Source organism: Balaenoptera acutorostrata, chromosome 20 (genome assembly GCF_949987535.1).
Source record: "Balaenoptera acutorostrata chromosome 20, mBalAcu1.1, whole genome shotgun sequence".
In the NCBI taxonomy this organism is placed as follows: domain Eukaryota; kingdom Metazoa; phylum Chordata; class Mammalia; order Artiodactyla; family Balaenopteridae; genus Balaenoptera; species Balaenoptera acutorostrata.
The window spans coordinates 37,448,022-37,469,369 of record NC_080083.1 but is presented as its reverse complement, the minus strand read 5'-3'; the positions used below and the strand labels follow the sequence as shown (position 1 = coordinate 37,469,369).

General features: G+C 48.6%; 1 protein-coding gene across 1 annotated transcript; it reads left to right on the top strand.

Moving 5' to 3' along the window:
* Positions 1-9,658: 9,658 nt before the first annotated feature.
* Positions 9,659-10,991, top strand: HOXB1 (homeobox B1). The gene is made up of 2 exons (XM_007176387.1): positions 9,659-10,226; positions 10,663-10,991. The coding sequence occupies exons 1-2, from the start codon at positions 9,659-9,661 to the stop codon at positions 10,989-10,991; spliced, it is 897 nt and encodes a 298-aa protein (XP_007176449.1).
* The last annotated feature ends 10,357 nt before the right edge of the window (positions 10,992-21,348 follow it).

Genomic DNA, 21,348 nt, shown 5'->3' with positions numbered 1-21,348 from the left:
GTGCGCTGCCAACTGAAGTGGGTGCCAGAAGAGGCTTCGGGGTCGTGGTGGGAGGCGCAGAGGTTCAGCTAGATTGGGAGGGGTCCTAGGGTTTCCTATGCTTCTCGCCTCAGTGCCCCAAGCAGGGTGGAGGAGCTTTTTCCAGGACCCCTGGGGACCCGACTCCTGGGGTCGTGGGCAGGGCCAAGGAGTGGAGTGGGGTCGGGGGTTTTCTGGGGAAGCAGGGCCTGTGCCCAGGGATGGTAACTGACCTCCAAGTGGACAAGAAAGGAGACCGGGTGGAAAATGTAGCGGGGGCCGGGCACCAATGCTCTTCGGGCCCCTCAGTCACCCTAAGGCTCCTGGAGTTGGGAGGAGAGGCCGAAGAGCTGCCGGGCGACAAGCCCCGGGAAGCCCGGGCTGCGTTGGGAGGCGCTTGGCCTGCAGGCAGCGAAGGAGGAGCGAGGAACGCAGGAGGGACACAGGGAAGCAAGGAAGATGCTCAAAATGGCGCTGGGGCCGGGCGGCAGGGAGGGCGAGTGAAGAGATTGTGGCCGCCATGACAGCCGCCTCGGGATGCGCGGGTCCAGTCCCGGGGACCGTCCCCGCACCCACCTTCGCCTTTCCGGATCATCCAGATGCCAGTGAAGAAAGGGAGCCCGGGAGCCTCCTTTTGGTTTTTGTATTGTTTAAAAAATCAGCCCAACGGATGCTGAGGACGCGAGATGGACGGAGAGTCCGCGAGGGGGTGGGAGTGGGAGGGGGTGAACGGCGGATCTTGTTGGCCCGGGTCTGCCTAGACGAATCTGACTTTTGATCCTTCGCTCTGGGATTTGATGCCCGGCCAGAGCTTTCTCCAAGTGCAGACCTACCTGTCTTTGCCCACAACTTCATTTGCCATCTCAACACTATCTCCTATCCCCCACCGCACCTTGCCAGGCTTCTTGCAAACCCGGTAAGCGGGAAGCAAGGATCGATCGCCCCATCTGCCTCCTGGTTTGTTCCGGGGAACGTGGAGATTTAAAGGGCCCTGGAAAGCCATCCATCCTCCTTAGGTTTATTTAATATTTCTCGGGCTCAGAAACAGACACCGCAGGGCTACCTCCCCAGCAGATGCTGCCGTTCTTGAAAAGCAGTTTATTTCCCAGGCCTCCCAGACTTTCCCCTGAACCAGCAGGACGGGGACTTGGAGTACCAGGCACCGAGAGGCAACAACTGTCAGGAAGAGCCAGGAGCCAACATAGGTCGTGACATATAGGACCAGACAGGCCCTTGCATATTTTTTTAACCTGGTCCCTCAGTGTGGGAAGCACACACATCTTATTCTGCTGGAATTTAATCAATCCCTTAAACTGTCTTAATATAGAATTCATCTCCTGCATTAAATAATGTTATGCCACGTTAAACTGCACTTATTTCTTTCATAAATAAATTAATATAGAACAATTAGATGTGTTATTAATAATGATATCATGTATCTTATTAGTTTATTTTCCCTCATAAAATATATAGGTATGAAATAAATTCAACATATTAAAGTAATAATACACAGCTTATTGGCTTGTGTGTTTATTTTCCCCATAAATAAGTGAACATATAATATATTAAAACCACACTATACATCTCATTGGGCTGTGTGTTTATTTCTCCATAAAATATGCCCATAGACAGTGTTTAACATCTTTGAAATCACAGCACATGGCTATCTCTACACCAACAAAATAAAGACATTTCAGCTGGGGTGTTGATTTCTGTGGACAGCCAAACTAGATAATTTGGTCTAATTAAAAATGCTCTTTCAGCTATAGCAAAGAGCGAGAATACTAGAAGGATCTTGCTGATTGCCCACCTTCCAGCTTTCTTTGGTCAAAAGGAGAGCACCCTTGATCATTGCCAAAAATGCAGGATCTGCTCCGCTGGAGAGAATTCACCTCCTGGAATCATGGCTTGGTCTGCAGTACTCGGGGGCCTCTAAGGCTCCAGTTCTCTAAGAGACTTGATGGACCAGCAGCATCGGCTGTATCTGTGGGCTAGTTAGAAATGCAGAATCTTAGGCCCCACTCCGAATCTTCTGAATCAAAATCTCAGTTCAGCAGATCCCCAAGTAATCTATATGCACATTAAAGTTTGAGAAGTACTGCTGGATCGTAATGCCACCTTTCTTCCTGCCTTCCTCCCATGCTTAAGAATTTTTGACCCACTTTACCTGGCCACTGCCTTCCAATCTACCCCAACCCAAACCAGTGGCCCAAAGGGCACTGAATTTCAGCTCCTGCCTGAGGCTGCATCATTCCCTAATCCTTCCTGCCGAAGTGAGTGGGGGGCCCAACAAAAGGCTCAATCTACCTGTTTAGATCTAGGTACTTTGTGTGTCCTGGGAGTGAGAAGCAACCAATCCAGGGAATCAGGAGGTCCAGCATTTCCCTTGATTGATTATTAATTAGAGAGGAGTTAGAACTCTTTTTACAGGCAACACACAGCCTCTCTCTCTTTCTTCTGTCCCATGTTTCATGTAACTCACCATCTCTGATGCCACCAGAGCAGAACAAAGAGGCAAGGTATTTCCAAAAGGAAATGACTCCTCTTTTCTATCCCAACCAATTTTAAATTCAAAGGAATGCCTGGCAATTTAGGATTCATAAGGGGCCAGGATTCAGGATGCCTGTGTTCCAAATTAGCTCCTTTTCCTTGTTTCATCTCTAGGGTCATCCTCTTTAACCTGAGTTTTCCAGCCTGGCTATGGAGAAGGAAGGAGAAGAGGATGGTTTCCCAGATAAGGCAGCAGACCCCCCAGTGATGGCAGGTTAGAGGGCAGTGCCAGGTGGTTGTACTCACTTATCCTATCCTGATGGGGCAGGACTCCTCTTGAGTGGTATGTAGCACAGACTGGTTATAAACTGCCTGTGGTTGGAGTGGGAAGGCTTCAGTGCAGTACTGAAAGCTGCTGGTCAGTCTGCCCTGCTCTTGGTGAGTCATTCTTTTAAGAAGAATGGCCCATTAATATTATGGTGAAAGCAAAAGACCGTTAGATTGAGGAATTATTTGCAATCATGATAACCATGAGTCATTAAAATTTTTTTTTTTAAACTTATGCCAGGGTAAATCCCTTCCCATTTCTGGACCTCAGTTTCTCTAACTATAAAATAAATGGAAGAACTAAATGCCTCTAATGTTCTCTGCATCAGTATATGCCAAAAGTATATTCATTAGACTTCACAAACAATGTATCAAATATTTATTATGGCTGGTGTCATGTGCTTTTAAATGGAGGTGGTGACTCTTGATGTTTGATGATAGCCCACCTCCCAAGTATCTGGTACAGCCATTTTAACAAATTTCAATTTGTATCTTTACACAAACAATCATGCCCCAATCACTATTTAAAAGCAGGGAGAGAAATCTTTTCAACAAGCATGTAATTGGTTGTAGTGCTGTGTGCCAGGTGCCAGGTATTCAATGAATATGAGTATTAAGAAGTGTCCTAAAAATATAAAAATTCCCAATAAAGTAGTTAAAAGTGTTACCAGTTTTGCTATGGCTTCAGAAATGACATCCTTCAATTTAATGTGATGCAGTTTGTAGTATTTGGACAACACTTCAGCGATGCTGGATTTTCCCACAGCAGGAGGACCAAGAATGCAAATTTTGATGGGCTAAAAGAGGAGAATAAGCATCATACAGGGAGCTCTGAACCATCTGTAGCTAGACAGTGTTCTTTATTTCAAGGGTCGGCCCTTTTAAGCCTCGGGATCCTGCAGGCTGACTCTCACTCCTCCATCAAGACCCCAGAGTCACTTCCCCCTGGTGTTTAATGAGCATCCACTACATGCCCTGAGCTGGGCACAGGGGACACAACACTCAGCAAGATGTGAACCAAGTACTCGAGCATTACATGCTACCAGTTTCACCTTTGTGGTGCTACTCCTGTAAAGGTAGCAGAGAAATAGAATTTCTGGTCCACTATACAGGGTGCTTAATTTATTGCCTGATGAACATTGTTTCTGAACTAAACTTGGTCTTTAATTAAACTTTTCTTTTTTCTTTTGGTGGCCAGTACGGGGAACGAACCCTAATTAAACTTTTCTTTTTAAAAACAGTTAATTAAAAAAAATAAAAATAAATGAAAACAAAACAAAAAAAATGTCCTAGCCAAGTTTTCCTCTGGCTTTCATTCTCTGCCACCTTCCCCAACATTTGGTTATGTTTACTCTTGTTTGAAAAAGAGTAGGACATTTTATACAAAAAGAGGCACCAAACTTCTTTGTCATGGTGTATTAGACTTTATTTATTTTTTTAAATGTTTATTTATTTATTTTGGTCACTCCACGAGGCATGTGGGATCTTAGTTTCCGGACCAGGACCAGGGATCGAACCCCTGCCCTCTGTAGTGGAAGCATGGAGTCCTAACCACTGGGCCTCCAGGGAATTCCCAGTGTACTAGACTTTAAAAGTCCCCTGTAGTCAGGTTTTATCTGGTTGCTAGGGTATCAGAGCATAGGTACAAATTCTGGGTCCCCCTAAAGAGCTCTGCTGAACCCCCTGCCCACCTTTCCTCCACGTCTCTGACAAACACTCACTGGCCCCACTGTACATCTTCCTGAAATATGGTCTACCAAGTACATGTCCTCAGTTTGCAGAAAGGAGACTCTTGGGCCCTACATCATTCCCTTCACCTGCTATGGCTGGTGTGGCCCAAATCCTCCACTGACCTCTCCAGCCCAGCTCTGCCCTCCTGCTCCCCCACCCCCATCCCTCTCCACACTCAGTGGTGAGGCAGATATTTGGTGCCTGAAGGAGATCTAACAAACTGCTTCCTCCTCTGAGGAGAGAGTCAACAGTAAAAGTGCCTTCCTAAAACCTTCTCTAATTCCCAACCACCACAGAAAAATCACAGTCTGGACAGTCATTCAGATACAAATTCAGCTTGATGGGTGTTCAGTAAGTTCTCCACTGCGGGTATTTTGGCTGCAACCACCATACCTGGATAGACCCAATAAAGTAGAAAGTTATTTCAATTCTTCATGTTTCTCTAATCTTTCCTTTTAGAAAGATCCCGACTCTCTGACTTACTTTTCCCTCCAGGTGAAAGTTTACATCCTATTCTGACATCACAGAAGTCAGGTTCAACCCCTACCTTGGGAAGGACAGTTTCTAAGCTAAACCCTTCAAGGGAAGAGAGAAAACATCTAGAAAACTTTTCTCCAAAATTTGGAAGGTCAGGAAGTTCTTGCTGATACCCAACCTCAAATCTTTCTGCTGCAGTTTTTTTTTTTTCAAATTTATTTATTTATTTTATTTTTGGCTGCATTGGGTCTTTGTTGCTGCGTGCGGGCTTTCTCTAGTTGCGGTGAGCAGGGGCTACTCTTCGTTGCAGTGCACGGGCTTCTCATTGTGGTGGCTTCTCTTGTTGCGGAGCACGGGCTCTAGGCACGCGGGCTTCAGTAGTTGTGGCATGAGGGCTCAGTAGTTGTGGCTTGCAGACTCTAGAGTGCAGGCTCAGTAGTTGTGGCGCACGGGCTTAGTTGTTCCGTGGCATGTGGGATCTTCCCGGACCAAGGTTCAAACCCCTGTCCCCTGCATTAGCAGGTGGATTCTTAACCACTGTGCCACCAGGGAAGTCCCTCTGCTGCAGTTTTAATCATTTGGATTTGTTATAGATTATAAAATATTAGGCTTTACTTTTCAAAAAAACTCTTCAGTTTAGAAGAAAATCCTTTGCCTAAATGGAGCCAGCCTTCTGAATTCTCAATGAAATTTGCATATGATAAAGTACATATTGTACAATATATGGTGATATGTCACATAAAGATATAGCACATGTGCTATTTTCCTATCACATATTTCCATATTTTAATATGCTAGTTATATTAAAAAACTGAAGACTGACTCACACTATTTCAAAATGTGCATGTAATGTCAATATCATACACTTATAGAGTTCTCTATGGTTTATATTTTCTTGTTTGCTTTAATCCTACTAACAATGCAGTGAAGTAAGCAGTATTAAACCCATTCTTCTTCTCTGAGGCTGAGATTCAGAGGAACCAGGAAACTTGTCCAGGACCATAATGCTAAGAAATGGCCAAGCAAGGATTTGAACCCAAGTATTCTGGCCCCAAAACTAATAGTCTTCCCAGTACATTATGCACCACCCATAGCCTATGGTTCCCGCCAACCCCCAGCTAAAGCAGCTTCCTCCATAGAAAAGGCCAGAATTAGGTGCAAACTTCTAACACTTCCCCATTCTGATTAGAATGGTCTCCCTGCCTTAGTGGTACAGGGATCAGTATCTCTCAAAGATCATTTCAGTACTAAACATGCCTGTGTTTTCCTTGCTCTCCTATATGTCTAAATAGATTATAGAAAAGAGGAAATCAACTATATTTCACTTTGGTGTTGGGTCTTCCCAGACCATCTCTGGTGACTTTAATTTGGTCAACCAGATAATCCTATAGGCCATAGGTTACTTCAGATGTGGATTACACTGTTTGTTTGTTTGTTTTGTGTTTCACTCAGCTATGGGCTTAGCAAGGAATCCAGGCTCCGTAGGGTTTCTCCTCAGGCCAGAGGCCAGTGGAGTTTCTTTTAAGGAGGAAGAGACTTGGGAACCTAAGGACCCATGTTGCTTTTTCTCCCAGTCCTTTCTGCTGGGGCTGGGAGAGCCACCAGGAAATCTGAAAAGTTTTCCTCTTTCTGCTACACAAGAGAAGGTAGCAAGGCTCAGGGATGAATTGGAGAGCAGAGTGAATTGGGAGAGCTGAGACCAAAGCAACCACTGCACTTGACAATATAACTTGAGGCACATTTTCTCCGCCCCCCTCCTTCTAGTCTTTATAATAGACTATTGGTGACTTCAGCTGTTACTAGGGAGACTGCATTTCCCCAATTCCCAGAATGATTTCTACTCTTTTATTTTATTTTATTTTTATAAATTTATTTATTTATTTATTTATTTATTTATTTATTTATTTATTTATGGCTGTGTTGGATCTTCGTTTCTGTGCGAGGGCTTTCTCCAGTTGTGGTGAGCAGGGGCCACTCTTCATTGCGGTGCGCGGGCCTCTCACCATCGCGGCCTCTCCCGTTGTGGAGCACAGGCTCCAGACGCGCAGGCTCAGTAGTTGTGGCTCACGGGCTTAGTCGCTCCGCAGCATGTGGGATCTTCCCAGACCAGGGCTCGAACCCGTGTTCCCTGCATTGGCAGGCAGATTCTCAACCACTGCTCCACCAGGGAAGCCCCTCTACTCTTTTATTAAACTGATTTGGAGTTTACTTCCCCGTTTAGACCTCAAATTGTTCCCTTAATTAGGAGGGCTAGGGATGAGGTGAGGAGGGTCTCCCTGGGTTGAAGGAAAGGTGGAAAGTAGAGTCTCAAGTCTCCCAGAAGCAAGACAGCCAGGTCAGATATAGACCTAGTTCAGATTTGGGGTTTGAAGAGAAACCCTGGTTCCCTACTTCCCTCTTCTCCAAATGCCTCTGTGGAGAACATCTTAAAGTGAGAGGAAACTGTTGGGAGCATCTACAAACCCAAAAGGGGAAATAGAAAGAAATCTTGTTCTCACCTCAACACTCCTTTTCTCTTCAGTCCCTCTGCAGGCCGCCCCAGCCCCCCACCTCAATTCTCCTTTCCTTTGTCTGCCCTCATCCCTTTGCACTGAACATTCTCTCACCCTCCCCCATTGCATCTCTCTTAAAGGAGTTGCCAGCTGGTCCCCTCCCCCCAACTTGTCCTGCTCTGAAGCAGGGTCTGAAGCAGAGTACACGTGAGGAGGGAGGGGGGCAGGGGTCCTGTGAAATGCTCTAAGCTCTTTCATAGCTGAGGGCTAAGCAAAGCTCACAGTTATTAAGAAAAGAGAAAGGCAGTGTGATTCTGGTGATAGAGACAGAAAGTAGGAGGGGACAGGCAAAATGAGGGGACCGGGAAACAGAAAGAGGGAGCGACACAGTGACTGAGAGACAACTTAGGGCCTCCTTGCAGAGGGATGAGTACTCACCCTGCCCTTTTTGGGGCAGGGAAACCTGAGAAGTTTTGAGGGTCCTCTCTGGACCTGTCCCACCTGCTTCCCCTTCCTCTCCTCAGCTCAGTTGTTTACAGAGATCCTCCCCTGAACTCTTGCCCTCCTGGACTTGCCCTAGCCCTGGCCCCAGGCCTCCGGCCAGGCAGACACCCTGACAGGTTACAAATGAGCGTGGGTGTTAGATTGCGCCAAGCTCTTGTCCTCGGAGTCTGGAGGAGGAGAATCAATGGGCTCTACCTAAGAGCTTCCCTTCCAGTTCCATCCCTGTCTGCATAGAGTGAAGGAGCCACTTCCTGTTCTCCTCCCCTCCCCCAACCCTAACCCAACAGACACACGGAGCAGAAAGGGGTAAGACTCTGCTCCTGAGCCTGAAGCTCCCATTCTCTAAGCAAACTCCTTTGACCTATTCTAGAAAGTCATCAGAAATTTGAGTCATCTTTAAGATGTAATTGGTATTGAATTTATGGATTTGAGGCTTGGGATTTGGGGGGGTGTGCTGTGGGGTAGGAATGAACCAGAAGAATGCACTACACTAGTTTTAAACACTTCAGAAAGAGAATAAAAATTCCCTCCTCTTCACCTGTAAGTAAACATTACCTAGCTCTGTGCTCATTGTGGCTCTCTGGAGAGATACAGGGAGTTATCTGAGTCTGAGTGAGTGAGCCAGCTACAGCTATGGATGGCTAGAGAGAGGATAAATACATCCAGAGAAATGAGTTGATGGATAGGTAGGGAATGAATATAAATATGGAGAGAGATGGACGAAGAGAGAGATGGATTGAGACAGAGAGAATATAAAAAGAAGCCGAGGGAGAGAAATGCATGTGTGAATGAGGAGAGAGTGGTTATGTGGAGAGATGGAGAGAGGAATGGGGCATTTCTCATCCTCCTCTCCACATTTCTGTCATCTTGTCTTGCTCCTTGATATGCCAGTTTCCCACCCCTCACTTAATTCTTCCTCTAGATTCTGGGCCCTGCCTCACACCCTTAGGTGTTTTTGCACCCTCTTCCTTCACAGTCATCCATTTGGCCCAAAATAACATACCTCACTCGGCTGTCCTAGCCCATCACCCCAAATTGGGAGAAAGAAACTCAGAGTGGGAGTTCTGGGCAAAGGAGGCTGGATTCCCCATCTCCTGGTCTACAGACTTGGTGAGGGGGGAAGGCTCCTTTGGGTGGGGGGTGGGAAGAATGAAGGGCAGCTGGGTTGAATTTGTCCAAATCTAATAACCTAGAAGCCTATTGAAGGCCTTGGGGGTTGGGAGGGGAGGAAAGTCCTGAATATTCCTCTAACTTTTACCCCCTCTCCCTCTGGTCCCTTCTTTCCAAAAGTCTTTGAAGAAAGATGTTTTTGACGCTTCCACGTCGCCCTCAGATGGATGGGCTGCGGGTGATTGAAGTGTCTTTGTCATGCTAATGCTCAGGGGGTGATGGATGGGCGCTGGGGCTGCCAAACTCTGGCCCGCTGCGGCCATTGGTCTGGGAGAGATCACATGCGCCCCTCCACCCCCACTCCCTACCCCCTTCCTGGGGGAGCCCTGGCCCAGGCGAGCTGGGTTAGGCCATGGATGCAAGCTTCGGCGCTGTGACTTACTGCGGAAAGATTGTAGGGCAAGAGGGTGTCTCCCCCAAACGGGCCGACTCTCCTGCGGCCTCGACGCATGGACTATAATAGGATGAACTCCTTCTTAGAGTACCCACTCTGTAACCGGGCACCCAGCGCCTACAGCGCCCCTACCTCTTTCCCCCCCAGCTCGGCTCCCTCTGTTGACAGCTATGCAGGCGAGACCCGCTATGGTGGGGGGCTGCCCAGCCCCGCGCTCCAGCAGAACTCAGGCTATCCGGCCCAGCACCCGCCCTCGGCGTTAGGGGTGCCCTTCCCCAGCTCCGCGACCTCGGGGTACGCCCCGGCTGCCTGCAGCCCCAGCTACGGGCCTTCTCAGTACTACCCTCTGGGCCAGCCGGAAGGAGATGGAGGCTATTTTCATCCTTCAAGCTATGGGGCCCAGTTGGGGGCCTTGTCCGACGGCTATGGAACCGCTGGAACGGGCCCGGGGCCGTACCCTCCGCCGCAGCCCCCTTACGGGAACGAGCAGACAGGGAACTTTGCACCGGCCTATGCTGAGCTCCTCTCCGAGGCCAAGGAATCGCCCTGCCCGTCAGAAACCAGCCTCCCCACAGCCCGGACCTTCGACTGGATGAAGGTTAAGAGGAACCCACCCAAGACAGGTAGGGCTCAGACGTGGCCACCCCCTCTCTGGGGCTCAGAGCGGCTCTGCTGCTTCTGCACTGAGGTGTCCTGGGCTGGGTTCCTGTCTCTGCGCCGCCGGGTAGAGGCAGGTAAGAGCACTCTGCCCGGTCTCAGGTCAGGTGGGGTCTCCCCACCCAGAGAGTGCCCGGTTGCCATTAAGAGTAAGTCTCCACACATAGCCGCACTTCCGGATCTGTGTGCCCAGCTCAGGCCGAGGACCCGCTGTCCTGCGGAGGGATGGGGGATGGGAGCGAGGGGAGGCTGATCCAGATCACCTGGAGGGGTGCTTGGTGTTTCGAGAGCTGAAGCGGGACAGCATGGTGAATGCGGGTGCAGAGCTGGCCAGGGGGGAGGGGAGGGGAAGGAGAAAGAGGTGAGAGAACTGACGTGGCCTTTCTCTCGCCCCGCCCCTAGCGAAGGTGTCCGAGCTGGGCCTGGGCGCGCCCGGTGGCCTCCGCACCAACTTCACCACGCGGCAGCTGACCGAGCTGGAGAAGGAGTTCCATTTCAACAAGTACCTGAGCCGGGCCCGGAGGGTGGAGATCGCCGCCACCCTGGAGCTCAACGAGACGCAGGTCAAGATTTGGTTCCAGAACCGGCGCATGAAGCAGAAGAAGCGCGAGCGGGAGGGAGGCCGGGTGCCCCCAGCCCCTTCAGGCTGTCCCAAGGAGGCGGCTGGAGACGCCTCCGACCAGTCCACGTGCACCTCCCCGGAAGCTTCGCCCAGCTCCGTCACCTCCTGAACTAAACCTCGCAACCGACGAGGCTCCCCAGCACCGGAGCGCCACCGTCCAGCCCTCTCCTCTGCTCTCCCTAACCCTGGGCCTCGGCTTTACTACTCAGGCGATCCTCACCAAGGCTGGGGCGCCAGTTTAGTGCTGCTTTTGGGAGGAATGGGGGCCCCTTTTCACCGGTCTGGGCAAGGTGCTGATGGCTGGGGACCCTACAGGAGGACCAGAGGCATGGGAGACACCCAACCTGTCAAGAGTAAAGGGAAGGGCTTCCCTCTGCCTTTAATCTGGGGATCAGCATGTGGGCGGGGTGGGAACAAGTCCCAGCCTCCTGGATTCTCCTTTCCCTCCCAACTTCGATTTGTTCAGTCCAGTGCCTTTGAGCTTCGAGGACTCTCCTCATGCACTCTTATCCTAACTCCCCCTTCTAGGCCCAGGACAGAGAGAAGGCCTTGAGGTTTCTTGTGTGGGAGGTGTTTGGGTGCGGGCATATTACCAATGCTTAATCTTTCTAGTCACCACAGACCTTACAATAGCACCAGCTGCCTTGCGACAGACCAAAAAGCACCCCCCCCCCAATCTAAGCCTATTAACCCCCTCCTGGCACATTTGTATTGCACTAGCAGCCTCCAGAGGTTGTTTTCTGAGACCTGCCTCCCCTCCCACCAGCGACCTCATCTCTAAGCTACCAAAGTATTTTGGAACTTGGTACTTCGGAGACTTCTGGAATTTTGTTTGAGGCTGGACCCCAGCAAGCCTCTACCAGGAAGGCGCAGGCACGCCCCCACTAGTTCCTCCCCTATTTATTGCCTCCTGGAAAAGCCAGGACCCTCCTCCTCATCTCCACCCCGACCCCTGGCGCAGCCCAGGGAGGCCCAGGTGCAGGGAGAGCTCCTACCAGCAGCAAGCATTTCTCTGAACCTTGGAGACAGTGGAGGCACCACTCTTTCTGGAAACCTGAGCCCCAAGCAATCGGGTTCTCTCTGTACCTCCAGCTGCCTCATTTCAATAAAGTCTGTGTTTTTTCCCTCTTCCGCCTCTTCTGCTCCTCCACCTAGGGGTAAAGGAGGCTCTCTCCAAGAGCCCTGGGGGAGAGATGAGGAAAGAGTAGGTGCAGGCTGGTTGGGCGGGAAGGAGCTGAGCTTTAAGAGCTCGGCTGGATAAAGAGAAGGACTTACTGGGTGGGGCCTAAGCAGAACAGGGCCCTAGGTTTCCAGATCTGACAGCCGTCAGCCCTCAGGTCATTGGAGGAATGTGGGAAGACCTGGAGGGAAAGGGTGCTGGGGAGGATACAGTTCAGAGAGGGTCCTGAAAGGAAGGCAGGAAAGAAGAAAAACGGATCTGTTTGGAGAGAACAGAAAAGGGTGTGAAAAGAGGAGGAAGTTCGGGGGAAGGCAAAGGGCCCACTGCCCCTTCTCCCTTCTGCGTCCCCCACGTCCAGAGCGAGGCCTGGCATAGAGTGTGCCTCGGTAAATATAAATATTTGCTGGGGAGGCTGTGCATCGTCCCCCTCCCCGCCAATTCTTGCTCAGAGAAAGTCAGAGGACAGGTCCCCCGACAAACTTCAGATTGGCACACAGGTTACCCCTCCACTCCCGCTCCCAGCCTGGCGCCCTTCCACCCACCCGGGACATCGGGGCTCGGGAGCCGGCGAGGCTGAGAGACTCTGGCCGCAGCCGCCCGCCTCCGAAGTGCCGTCCACCAGGCTCCCGGTGACTCCCGGGTCTCCGGCGTTGGACAGCATGGGAGGCGAGGCGAAAGGGCCGAGGGGGAGGCGGGGAAGGGAGGGCTGCGGCGGGAGCGGCAGGTTGGAGTCACAAGGGCCGGGGTGGGCGAAGGAGGCCGAGGTAAACCTCAGTCCCGCGCTGACCTTTTTACCTCGAAGCGCCCCCGGGCTTTCCAAACAAGCCGAGGGCGCGCCCGCGGGGGCAGCTATTGTCTCCTGGCGGGTCCCACTGACAACCCTTTGGTCGGCGGAGGCTGGGGGAGACGGAGGCGGGCCTGGCTCCGGCAGTGCCGCGACGGCCGCCTAACCGCCAGCGCTCTCGCCCTGCAGTGCCGTCCGGAGGACGCGGGCCAGCGCGCTCCCGACCGGTTTATTGCTAACGGGGACCCCCGATGCCCTGGAGTCAAGACAGCTGGGGTCGGGCAGCAGGACCAAAGGGGGCGTCTTACCCACCCCATCTACTGAATTCTCGACCTTTCAGAGGAAGACAAGGAGCGAAGAGGACTAGGAGTGTGTGCAAGAAAAGCCGAGCGTTTGCTTCCTAATGAAATTGGTGCTATTATAGGAGAGCCCAAATTATCAATAATGTCACAGCCCAGCTGGAGAGGAAGAGAAGTGTGTTGCAAGAGGAAGCTCAGCTTTCCCAGAGCTTGATGCCTTGCCCTCTGTCTTTAAAAAAAAAAAAAATCTATTAACTGCTCTTCTGCATTTAATTAAAATTGCCACCAAGGTTGGCTTTCCCAAGGGGGTCACCTTGACAGAGAGGACAGAGCAGTGTCTGTGGAAACAAAACGCTTGCTTGGAGCCATTCAGTGTAAGCTGGTAGAGCCTTCTGGTTGGGATATTTCTGGATCCTGCAACCTTTGGACCAGTGGGCAGAAAATCAGGGAAGAGGAAGGAGCTTTGGTTAGAGCAGGACCCCAAGGATGGTGAAGCTGGGCCTTAGACTGGGGCTGACAGGTCCTGGGGGAGGCTGGTCTCTTTGGTTTTTGGCCACAGCAGAAGGAACTATCAGATTCCCCCAGGGAGAGATGAGGGGCAAATCAATTCTCTGTTAACAGAGGGGCAGGCTCAGAAGAATCTGCAATACATCTGAGCCCCCCCATCTCCTTTGATCCTAACCCGTTCCCCACTTTGTGCTCTCCTAAAGTCCCACTTATCTGAGGCCTCAGACTGGTCTACACGGAAAGCATTTATTTGCAGAAACAAAAGGTCACTTTATTTTCCTATCATAAATGACAAAGGAGAGGTTGGTAAAAACAAACAAACAATCAAACAAACAAAAACACATTGTTAAACTTTCCAGAATAGATGACAAACTGCTTCCCTCATAGACTCCACCGTGCCTTTCAGATAGGTGGGTTTTTCACAGCCCTTGAGGGGGCAAAGGGAATTATATTTCCCAGAAGATCTGAAAGTACATTTTCTGCAAGATTTAAAGCCCTCCACCCCAACACCTCCATTTACCAAATCTCCAAAAAGTCTCCTGTTTTGAAAATAAAAATCTTAAAATAGAGATTTTTTTCCCCCATTGATTCTTTATGGGGGGGGAGAATTCTTCGCAGGTTGAAAGTTTGTCAGGGTTTCTGAGGAGTATCTCCCGGCCCCTCCTCCACCACATAGCCTCCACTCCACCCAACACTCTGCACCATCTGTTTCTCAGCCCCAGGTGTGAACTTTTCCTCTTTCATTTGCTTTCTTCTTCAGCATTTGTTCTCCCAACGTGAGGCCCTTTGATCTCCAGGACAAGAGAGACAAGGAAAAGAGATTTAAAAAACCCTAAAGTTCTTCTTACTTTTAATGTGGGTTTCTTTGTTATGAACATTCTTTGCATCAATACCACTGGGCTGCTGGAAGGGAGTTGGTGGGATGCGGAGTAGAAGAAGGTGGAGATGGGGAGGCTGGGGGCATCTGCAGATGACTGAGAGCGTGGAGATCCAAATGAAACTGAGAGGAAGGCCAAGATACGTGGGTTCAAATCCTTCCAGCCCTGCCTCTCACAGCCTTGTGGCCATTTTCTCCAAAATGGGCATCATAATCGTACTTATTTCATAGGGTGGATGTTAATAAATAAGTTTATATGTGTAAAATATTCGAGAGCAGTCCCTAATAAATAAATATGCGCTATAATAATACTTATCATTATTAAAGGGGACATGTCCTCTCCCCTATCTATAGTCCCTAATTGATTCCAGGGCACTTCTTGACCCTTTGGGGTGCACACACACTCTCACTTCTCATATTCATATCTTGTTTGATCCCTGATAGGTATATGATACCAGAGACAGGTTCTGGGGCTAAGGACAGGTAGAGGGGATTCCCTTCTTAGCAGCTGAGAACACCCAGGTGGGTCTGGCTGAGACCCCTTCCTTTCCTTCAGGTCTCAGCCCACTCACCTGTAGAAGAGGAGAGTTGTCCTGGGCCTCTTGAACTCTCCCTCCCTTCTCCATTGGGAAGAAGGCTCTGAAGTCCTGAAGGCAGACAGTTTGAGTTCCTGATTTAGAGTGGTGGAGGGCAAGGGTTCTGAAGTGTAAGTTAGTTTTCAACGTGGTTCCTCTCTTATCAGCTGGGTGAGTGAGCTTATGCCAGTTATTCAATTTCCCCGTGCTTCCATTTCTTCAGATGTAAAATGAGGGAAGTTGAATAAGTGAGATATATGAGACATGCTTAGAACACTGCCTGGCAGTGTTCAGTAGAGAGTTTCTGTTTTATATATTCATACAAGACATTTTTTATTACTTTCTTGTACTGAGTTTTTCTTGGCCTTGGTGTGATGGAAGCAGACATTCGCTAGCTTTCATCCTCCAGCACTGTACCTGCAGACTCATCTAGTACTGTAACCATGGAATTTGCTGCTAGAGAATAAAATAATTATGAATGAAAAGGTTCAGGGTAGTTCCACAGAATACTAGTTCATAGTAAGTGCAGCATCGTAATGAGACATGCTTTTGGCAGGACAGTTTCATTGCATAACTCTGGGAGCATGTTCTCACTGTGGTCCATGCGGTTGGCACGCCCTGCAGCTGTACCAGATTTTTTCCTGATGGCTCAGTCCTAGCTCTAAGAACTTCCTTGCATGGCCTCCTTTACATGACTCAACCACAATATTCCAGATGCTTTAACTTTTGCTATTTCCCAGGCTCTCTAAATGCTTGATATCCTCAGAGTGGGTCCTGGGTGGAACAGGAGTTGGAGATGCCAAATATTTAATGCCCATTTCTGGGAGAACAGATTGGCTCAAGCAGCTATTCAGCTCAGAGTAGGACCTCTTGGCCACTGTCATTCTCTTCATCGGGAAATAAGTGGATCAGGTACTTCAGAGAAGAAAGAATTTTGTAGGAAGTCAGGAGACCAGAGCTTCCTCTACCAAGGGCCTCCTGTGTGTCCTTGAATCAATCACTTAACCTCTCTGGGCCTGCTTTCCCAGTCTTTAATATAAGTTGCATTATCTCACTGCAGCTTTACTGATCCTTCCCTCTGATGATAGAAGAAGATGTAAGTAAAAAAGAATGTTAAACTTGGTCTGGGATGGGGGGTGGTAGGGTGGGGTGGGGGAAGCATCATGTCCCACATAGTCTACTGGCCAAGTTGGAGCTAATTAAAATTACTGTTTCTCCCCCCCACCCCACCCCCCACCCGGGTCAATTTCCTCCATGCTCTCAAGATCACTGGCCTGGGTCCAGACAATTCTGAGCCCTGTAGCCCTTTCTGCCTGAAGGGAGAACCTAGGAGGGAGGGAGTCCCAAAAAGCATGCGCCCTCTGCTCCTTAGAGGCCCGAAGCTCCCTTGAGTTTACTCTGGCCTGACAGCTCCGTTTCTACCCCACCTTGGAGATGAGGCAGCTGATTTACTCAGCCGGAGAGGTTTGCCCAGAAGCCTTGCCTCCCAGCCAGCTCCTGCTGGCTCTGCTCTGCAGCCCTCACCCTCTTCCCTTCCTGGTTCATGGAGAGTTCAGCCCTGAAATGGCTTACAGACCCCCACCCCCCAGCCCTGGAGGAGCTGCCTGTCCAGGGGATTGCTGAGGCCAGAGGGCGGGGGAAGGGTCCCGGTCGTGGGGTCATGCCCTGGTCTCTCCACTCTTGCTGGACCAGTGCCTGAGCCTCCCAGAGGAGAGACGACTCAGGAAATGATTGTCTTTTTGGGGAAGGGGTGTAGGGAGATTGGCTAAAATGGGACTGTCAGGTTAGGAACATCATCCAGGACTGCAAAGGGCCACATATCTGCATGTTATTAGTGTCATAAACTATGTCTAATGGAAGAGAAATTTGGTAAACTTGTAATAGTTTGGACTCTCTTTCCAAAGACACTAAAAGGGCTAATATGATAAAGAAGTGACATGCATGTTCTCAGCAACCATATATGAAAAATAGTCTCTAATCTCCTAACTTTCTAGAATATAAGATCCATGAAGGCTGAGATTTCTGTTTTGTTCATTGCTGCATTTCTAGTGCCTTGAACAATGCCTGGCATGTAGTAGATGCTCAGTAAATATTTGTTGGACAAGTGAACATTGAAGCAAATTTCTCTTGTCTAGAAGCCAGTCACCCCCCAAAATGGTCTTCTGAAATGACATCAGTTTTAGATGTTTGATTAGTCCAAGAGTGTTACCTGATCAGTGTATTCATATGAAAATAATGAAAGTAGGACAAGTGATGGAAGGGGACCTGGGAAGCATCTTCTTATTCTCTGACTTTCAGTTCATTCGTTAAAGGTATTTATCTCAGGCAAATGACAAAGTTTCTTTTACAGCTTCAGGGCGAGTCTGCTCCCAGGGTTCACCCATAGAATTTTTGTTTGTTTGTTTTGTTTGAACTTCCTTTACTTTAGCAAGCCGTAAACTCAAGAAAAGACTCAACTTTAGAAATGCAAAGGATTTGAAGGCCCAGCTGGATGTTTAGGCTGGTAGAAATGTTGGTAGAAAATAGACAGAGAAGCCAAGCCTTCTGTTGAGAGATCCAGGCAGGTGCAGCCGCTGCAGACAAACCTTCCCTTCTCCTCTCCATCACCCAATGCAGCCCCACAGGGTGCAGTGTCCTTTATACGCCAATGGACCAAGTTTTCCGTTTCTAAAAACCTTTGGGAAGTCTTCCCCTTCTAGGCCCAATAAAGTGAATTCACTTAGGTTTGTTTGGGTCTGAAAGGGCACAGCGAGAGGAAGCATTACTTTTAATGCTTAATGGAACTCGAGGGCAAGGATGGTCACCTGTTGGAAGTTTCTCAGAATGCTTGAGAAGATCACCCATTCTGGTGTGGTCAGTTACCATCCTCGGAAATTGTTGGGAATTGATGACATCCTCTTGCATACTCCCGCCACAGACCTACACACATGGATCCTGATCACAGAACAGGAAACCTGATTTAAAGCAAGAAAAAGGAAGGGAAAAGTGTCAAGGAAAAGGAAAAGACACCTCCACCTCCTGTTCCTCCCTGGCATTAGATTTCCAGATCAAGGGCCCCCTAGGAAGAACGGAGTTGGGGAATGGAATTCCGCAGCAGTGACCTGAAAAAACTCAAAGGTTCAAGGCTTCTGGGCATGGCTCTGATGAATTTGGCCAGAGTTCTCTGATTCCCCATTTCAGACACAGCCTTTGCTGGGAGCTGTTGTTTTGGGGGATGGGGAGTCTGAAGAGGCAAAATCTGGACAACAAGATGTGCAGAAGAAAAGCCTTTGAGGTGTATGTGAGGAAATAGGCTGGCAGCTGGCGGAAAGAGCTGTCCCACGCTCCTCTCCAGCCCTGAGCTTTCTTTCCACCATCCACCGCCTCCAGTTACTCCACTGTCTCTCCAATTTACACTCAGTCGTTTTCCGGAACTCAATTTTCAATCCCCACCTTTCGGGGCCTGGCAGGAGGGACACTACCCAGAGTTAGAGGAAGGCAGGAGGGCAACACCTTCCTTGGAGGATGGGTGGGGTGGGTGGGGCAATTCCTAATCCAGCAGGGGGTCTGTATTCAGCAATTCAAATTCAGTGATTTGTGTGCATTGGATGGGGACTTGCAAAGACACCTTTGAAAGGGTCTGCATGCTTGCAGGCTCCCGCCTTACCAAGCGGCACATTTCAAAACCCATTGAAATCCACACCTTGACACATCCCCGAAGAGACAGAAGAGACACGCCAACCTCCCTCACACGTTCGCAGACCTGTCTGTAAACAAGCATTGTTACTTGTGCCTCAGACCGGCAAATAAACTGACCTTGTACACAGCTCTGCACACGTGGCTGCAACAGCCAGAGAAAGCGGGCTGGAGAGACAAGTATTGTTACCTGCGTGGAAAGGTTCTGTTTCTCTTCACTCTTTGGAGTTTATGTTTTGACTGTTAAATGGTACCAAATGAAGCTTCTGAGAAGTGTGAGTGGAAAACAGAAGAGTTCTCCGCAAAGAGGTGAAAAGGAAGAGGGCCTTTTGCTAAAAATGCTTCAGTCTCATCTCTACAGAATTCCCAGAATGGAAATGAAAAGGAAGGAGGTGAGTAATGAGTCATCTCTCCGTGCTGGGTGGTGTGCGGCTGCGCACTCAGAGGGAAAGCAAAAATTAAGAGAAAACGAAACAAACAAAAAATCCCAAACGTGACTAATTTCCTACTTTTCCTTCACAGAATACCAAAGATCTGGAAAGCTGATTTTTTCCCTGGTTTTCATTTGGGTGTTTGGACCCAGAGCTTAGTAGGCTTTACCTGAGTCTTCCCACGTTAAGTAGGAAAAAGAAAAAGAGCTTGTGCTTATCCCTAGAATTTAATGATGAAGAACAGAGGAACAGATACAAAAATAAAAGAAAAATAGCATCCAGTTAGTGCCCAATACCAATACTAACTTTGGGTTCTTCAACATCCTATTTTGAAAAAAAAAGAAAAAACATAGTTTCAAAAGTGTGTTCAATAAATCTACCAAAAATAATCTGAGTGTGTTCCAAAATCCTCCCTTTATGAAAAACTCCCTCTAGTTCACTAGAGAAAAAATATCTGTTTTTTAAAAAATTCCTCTCTTTGAATAAGAAAGGGGGTTTATCTGCAGCAGTCTTCCTTCCGTCTCTACTCTTTCTAAGTCAAAGTGATTTTTTGCTTTACTCTTTCTCTCTTCCTCCAGCCCTCTTGCACGCAGTTCTCTGGAAAAAAAGGGGTCCTGGGTTTGAATTTAATTTAATCAGTACAAAAACTTCTTGCTTTTATGTCTTTTGCATTGGCCAGGTGCTGAGCTGCTCCCAATCTCAGATTTCTCCTTGGGAAACAAGAAAAGACCGGATTCTCTCTCTCTTTTTTTTTTCCCTCCCCAGAACTTTAAAGTTTAGTTTTCAGTTTTATTTTTGGTGACAAGTGTAAATGTTTGCTCAGTTGCTGAGACATAACTCAGATTCTTCTCTGGGGTCAGGAGCCCTCTTCCATCCTCTCCTTTCAACTGAGGCAGGGCTCCAGACGTATATAGTTGTTTTGGAGTCACAGAGGGTCTCACTCAGCACCCTTAGAGCCCCTTCCCACTTCAGCCTGGAATTGAGAGCAGCCTCCTGAGTCCCAGGGTCCATTCTCTGTTGAGGTCTGAAGCCCTTGATTGAGAGAGGAGAGAGAAAAACTCATGGGTCCCTGATAGGTGTGAAGAGCAGGTCTTTCTATGTAGGTGAACCTGGAGAGAAAGGACTTTCCTCTCCTCCCAACACACACGCACATACACACACACACACACACACACACACACACACACCCAACAACCCTGCAAGCTTAATGAAGGAATTTTACTGTTTAAGGGAATGGAGACAGAGGAGGAGGGAGTTACTTGTAAATCTGCTTCCGGCAACAGGGAGAGGTGTTTTCTTCAGAACTTTGGCAGATGTGGAGAGAAATTCCTGCCCAATAATGAGATACCATTAACTACTAATCCAGATTTCAAATCAACATTGCCTTTGGATATTTTGATGGCCATCTAGCTGCTTCTTAGCTCATAGAGAGAGGTGAGGAATCTGCATCGCTGAACACTTTTTGGTTCCTTTCTCTCTTTCCCCATATACCTCCTGAACATAACCCAGGAGCTTTTTTATTTCTCCTTAGGTGAGTGAGTTTCCCAAGACATATCAGGGCTGAAGGTGACAACTGCTGGGAATTCCTTGCTTTTCTCAACCTCACTAGTGCCCGCCTGAGATGGACTTAGGAGAATGAAAGTGGCACAAATCAAAGCAAAACGACAACTGAAAGCTTGGATATGGAAGGAACGTAAAGACTTTATCCTTTATACCCTCACCCAATCTTTACTACAATATCCTGGACTTGGACACCTCTAGCAATGGGAAGATTGCTATTTATAAGGGAGATTCCCCCGATGTTGGACTGTTCTAAATACTAGAAAATACTTCTTTATAAGGAATACGAGTTCGTCTTCTTGGGACTTGCACCCATTGATCTTACTTCTTTGCCGCCTTCTGGAGCCAAGAGAATGACTCAATTCCTTTCGCACATGCTACCCCTTCAAATATTTGAAGACAGCTGTCGTGTGTATCCCTAGAGTAATATACATTCCCAATTCCTTAATTTGTTTCTCCTAAGACCTGATTTCCAGATCTTTCCCCATCTTGCTCTTTCTTCCTTAGTCAATATTTTCTACAAAACAAAGTGTCCAGAACTGAACAGAAAATATAAAGTGTGACTGGATCAGTTCTAA

Excerpts from the sequence above, each read along its gene's own strand:
- HOXB1 (XM_007176387.1), top strand. The coding sequence starts at position 9,659 with ATGGACTATAATAGGATGAACTCCTTCTTAGAGTACCCACTCTGTAAC. Across the intron at positions 10,227-10,662 it reads GAGGAACCCACCCAAGACAG|CGAAGGTGTCCGAGCTGGGC; the intron begins GTAGGGCTCAGA and ends CCCCGCCCCTAG.